This window comes from Diplotaxodon limnothrissa, linkage group LG9, assembly GCF_057381915.1.
Source record: "Diplotaxodon limnothrissa isolate DT_005_m linkage group LG9, D_limnothrissa_male_GT1.1, whole genome shotgun sequence".
Lineage (NCBI taxonomy): Eukaryota > Metazoa > Chordata > Actinopteri > Cichliformes > Cichlidae > Diplotaxodon > Diplotaxodon limnothrissa.
In genome coordinates this window covers 12,520,007-12,525,048 of record NC_140604.1, presented here as the reverse complement: position 1 = coordinate 12,525,048, position 5,042 = coordinate 12,520,007, and the positions used below count along the sequence as shown (strand labels likewise).

Below are 5,042 nucleotides of genomic sequence, written 5' to 3'. Positions count from 1 at the left end.
TTTTAGCCAAAGCTTGGCCTGTCTTCTGCTGCCGTACTCAGGTTTCCAGGTTAAGAAAAAACACCTGTATGAGGACACTAAACATACATTTAGTATTCGTATAAACATAACTGCCTAAATTATTGAACTCTTGAGGAGGGTTGATTTAACTCTTTACTAACTTTAAACCCCACCATAACAATTTCTCACTCACAAACTTCTATGCATTCATTTAAACATGTGAAGCCAGCACAAATTCACACTCATACCCCTACAGCAAAGCTTTAACATACCCACAATCCAACTCCTCCCTTAAACGGGAGAAATCACCCTGAATCAACCCACTCTATATAAAACGTCAAACAAAGATGAACCACAAACATTTCTACACTTCTGTGTCTTCCACGCAGCACACTAGGCAGAAAAACACCGATTACTCACAGTCTATTCAATTTATACTTAACATCACAACAAAAGAAAAACCTGCTCTTTTCACAACTCTCACAGCTAAAGTCACCAACTCCAAAACCACAGAATTAAATCAATATAGTCAAAACTCTTACCCAGAGCCTCTGAAATAATAAAAAATCACCAAACACTCGGTTACTTTTTTCACTCGCTCCTTCACACTCCCTTCTTCCTCATTCTCCTCTATACAGCATACACGCTCGCTCCCGCGGACCCACTCGGCCCCGCGGGCTCACTCGGCCCCCACCTTTTTTCTCTCACAGAGACAGAGAGAGCCCCTTTTCCTTTTTTATTTTTTTTTCTGGATGCACAAACATTTATTGTAGCAGAATCAGAAAAAACAAAGTGTAACTCAAGCACAGTGAGCGTACTCGTAGGTACGAATTCACACAGTTCAGTTGATGGTGTTCAAATAATAACATGCATTCAAATTAATAAATCAGGACCTTTACAGGTTATTTCCAAACTGGTGACATCTAACAGATTGCTGATACATTTTTCATGCTCCTCAGTTTCATCACTGTGGTGAGCTTTTGGTCGCGCTGTTATCACTGTGAGACGAGGCATCTGGCTCCCATCTGTGCTCTGATGTCCTTACATTTTTAGGCTTGTTCGTTTCTTTCTGTGTTTTCCATACAGAAACTGGTAGATGAAAATGGAAGTGGAACAGCCTGACGAAAGACTGTATACTTTGGAAGTTTGATGGTCACATCAATGCTGTCGGATGAGGCACATACAATTGATGCAGAAACCTCCTGGTTGGCATTGCTCTCAGATGTCTGGTTGAAGCCGTAAAGCAAAGCCATGCCTGGGATGTATCTTTCCATTCTGGAGCAGTAATTCACCATCTCTTCTGGCACATTGGCCCACTCTACTTTGGCTTCAAGTGTCTGCCTGGGAGCAGGGGACTGTGCAGCAGCAGCCATCACCGATATTTTGTAGGGCTTACATTGAGCTCCCCAACTAATCATTGCCTTAACATTAGCAGGAGACTGTGCAGAAGCGTCGACACACATCTTCCAGTTGGCGGCGTCTCCGATATGGGACATGATCATTTGGGCCTTCAGAGTGTCTCCTTCAGATGGGTTGTACAGGGTCACATCGAAACCCTCAAGGTTCTGGTTACCACTCATGGCAATGGCTTTGATGCTGACCACAGGCTGAGGTGCTGTGGCATCCATCATGATTTCTTGGCTGTTACGGGTTTCCCGTTCATTTGATGCGGAATTTGATTGCTCCTGGGATCGTTCCTGTGCAATCCTCCTCATAGTCTCATACAGATGGCGGATGGTCAATGGATGACTGGCGGGTTTGCATTGAACCTCCAAGTGGATTTTCTCCACAGGTTTGGTCGCCTCAGCTGGGACTACTCTGATGGCCGCATGGGTGAATCCCATTATAGAGTAGAGGGGGTATTCGTTGTTAAAATACTGTCTCCTGATGTCATAGTCCACACAGACACCCACTCCATACATGCTGCTCTTGGCACACATATTTGCCTTTCGCCACCAGTTGTTTGGTGTTGGCTGCTGTTGGGAGTTAAATTCATCAGGTATCATTGGTGTCCTTTTAGGGGATTCTGGATCTCCAATGTTCCTTGAGACTGCATACAGATTGGAGCTGAATGAAATGAGTTCAAACTCATTTTTACAAGCGGGGATGTCAAGTTCCAAAACTCTTTTTCCAACATTGATCTTGGCAGAAAGCTTCATTGGCAGCTCAACGGGAGCTTTGCTCTTCATCTCTGAACCGCACTGGAAAAGCTCTGTGTTGATCCCGTGGAAAATCCAGAAATCTTTTGTGAATCCCACGACACCCTCAGATTCCAGTGAAATATCTGCATTGATCAGGTCTCCGAGATGCTGAGCTTGTGGTGGATTTATTGCAGCTTTAGCGTTAATGGTGATCCCGGTGACTGTTTGATAATATTTGGCAATCTCCACTGGCAAACCCAGGGTGGTAGCTTGCAACAAACGAGCCTCAATATTCAACAAAGGCTTCGTCCAATGCCATGAAAGTCCTTTTTGCAATTGCTCAATGGCAGCCCACACAGGGGTTCCTTTAGGTGCAGAAGGACTAACAGCCGCTTTGATGTACTCAAGGAGATCCTTCTGGATGTTTACAAAGAAAAACTCTTGTCCAGACAAGCGTGAATAGGCAGAAATGATCGGTTTATCATTTGGCAGCGATTCCCAGTTTTTAAGGACATTGTAAATGGCCTGAAAGTCGCTGAAGCTAAAATCGCCTTTAAATCCAGGAATGCTGGGGCCAATCAGCTGCTTGAGTGTTTCGGAACGGATACCAAACTCCATTAGCTTCATGATTCTACCGATGGCAAAATACTTTTGTTGTGATATGATCTCAGTGGGCAAGACGCTTGTTGGACCTCCCAACATATTAAATGAAGCAGATGTCCCCATCAGTAAATCATCATCAAACATGTCCATTCGGAATGATCTGCTGTTGTAGCTAAGACGTCCAAATTTGGCAGCGAGGCTTTTCATAGCCAGACTGCAGTAAATTGAAAGATTGTGATTGTCTGGAGTCTTGGATCTAGCTATATTTTCCAAGTAAGAGTATGCAAAGCTAGCGAGATGGATGTCTTTTTCTCTCTCTAGATGTGCAGTCAGTGTGGAGACAAGAGCCGCTGATGGCTTTGTGTTAAACATGACCATGATTGCCATCATGTTTGTCTCAGGGGCACAGTTCTTTTGCAGGAACACTTTCAGGGCAATCTCTTGGACATTGTGGGGATCTCTGCGAGCTGTCAGTCTCAAAGCCTGCATAGCAGCGCTCTGCACACGGCACGACACGTCTACGGGGTTGGCAGCGACTCCAGGGAGGAAGTTGGTGATGGTTTTAATGCTGCCTGGATGACCTGCATTGCCCAGAGCTCTCAGAGCGATGAACATCTTAGTTTCATTGTGGTTTCTCAGGCCCTCATTGGCAAGGTTGAGCAGTGGCTGAACAGCAGCTTGTGGACATGGTGAATGATATGCGCAGTATTTGTACACCAGAGAGCCAAAAGAAAACATGGCAGCAGTCCACAAATGAGGATTGGATTTGATGAATTCCATGTTCATTATTTCTTTAGCCTTCTCAACCAGCTCAGCTCTGGGCTGGAGATGATTCATAGCTATCAGAAGGGTTTGCACAGCTTCATTTGCAGACACGTCTTTTGCCTGAAATCTCTTTTGCAGGAATTTGAGGACTCTGTCGTCGTTGATCTCGGCAACCATGTCCAAGAAAAAGCGTCTGTGTTCATTGTTTCTTGCCAGTTCCACCCACATCTCATCCAAATCCCTGTCCTGAAGCATTCGCAAAAGCTGATACACCTTTAAGGTGTCCTCAGTTGTTTCCTTCTTAATCTGATTTTTATGATCCTCAGCCAACTGTTTGATCATTCTAATAGCCTTAGCTTTTGGTTCTGCGAGGTCCTGCATCACAAGAGGGATATTAGCGTTGGAGTTCACTAATTTGTGCACGATGTCGCCCCTGTTTTGCAATTGCCCGACGTTGGCAGGTTTGCCTCCCTCACTCACATGAATCAGTACCATTTCCTTCTTTGCTTCCATTCTGAAACTACCGCCCTTCACATTGAAGGGACTAAAGTGCTGTTGCTCGAGGGCATAAGCACTTTTGACCATGCCGCCCTCTTCTGTTGGTTGGATGGTGTAAAGGTATTGCACAGTAGAAATCATAGATTCTCCTCTCTGTTTGGTCTCTTTGTCGAGGACAGCAAAGGCCATTCCGTTTTGCATTGCTGCTTTAATTCTGCAGTGGTCGATATCCACAACCTGAGTGATGTTCATGTTGTTTGTTTGCTTGTTAATTTCAGTAGCGTAGTTGTTCTGACACATTCCATGTATTCCAACCTCCTCCAGCTCATAGACAGTTGGTGAGGTCTTGACAGTTGCATGGAAGAAACTCAGCATCCCTCTCACAATGTTAACAGTGGTCTCAGTGACGTCAGGAGCTGCTTGGATTTGCCGAACATGGCCGTTGATGTGCTCAAACTTGAAAGGTTTGGCGAGCTGGGCAGCAATACGCTGACTGAGCTTGGGGCATTGACTGAAATCACTTTTCCCTGTGATGCCATTGAGCTCTGCGAAGGTCACGTCTGAAACCTGAAGAATGAATACTTGTGGAGATTCACCAGAGATCTTGATGTTGCACTGTATCCTCACGCCAGACTCGGCTCGGTTGGGTTTGCCGGATCCAAATTTCACTTCTCCTTCATATTTGTACTCGTAGGTTTTCCTGTGATTCAGGGTGAGATCATAACGAGCAGCTTGGCAAGTGGCCAGAGCCACAAGGCAACAGAAGAAGAAGACAAGACCCCGCATGGTGAGAGAGGAGTTAACAGGTTATTTTACACAAGCACAAATACAAAAACAAAGAAAGGAGTAATGATGGCCCAGGGGCCAGGGAGGAAGGTAAAATCCACACAGAAATACTTCTCAATCTCGGGGAAACTCTCACCACGCAACAGAGAAGGAAATAGAGTAGTTTGATCCAGGTAAGACTGAAAGCCAGCCACTACCTTAAAGTGGTGGAGGATGAGTTCATCAGGAACAGGCAGGTGACAAGGGAGG

At 45.2% G+C, this 5,042-nt stretch overlaps 1 protein-coding gene across 1 annotated transcript; it reads right to left on the bottom strand.

Moving 5' to 3' along the window:
* Nucleotides 1-749: 749 nt before the first annotated feature.
* On the bottom strand, nt 750-4,801 carry LOC146625204 (vitellogenin-like). The gene has a single exon (XM_085362718.1). The coding sequence runs from the start codon at nt 4,791-4,793 to the stop codon at nt 1,050-1,052; it is 3,744 nt and encodes a 1,247-aa protein (XP_085218844.1). The 5' UTR covers nt 4,794-4,801; the 3' UTR covers nt 750-1,049.
* Nucleotides 4,802-5,042: the final 241 nt, after the last annotated feature.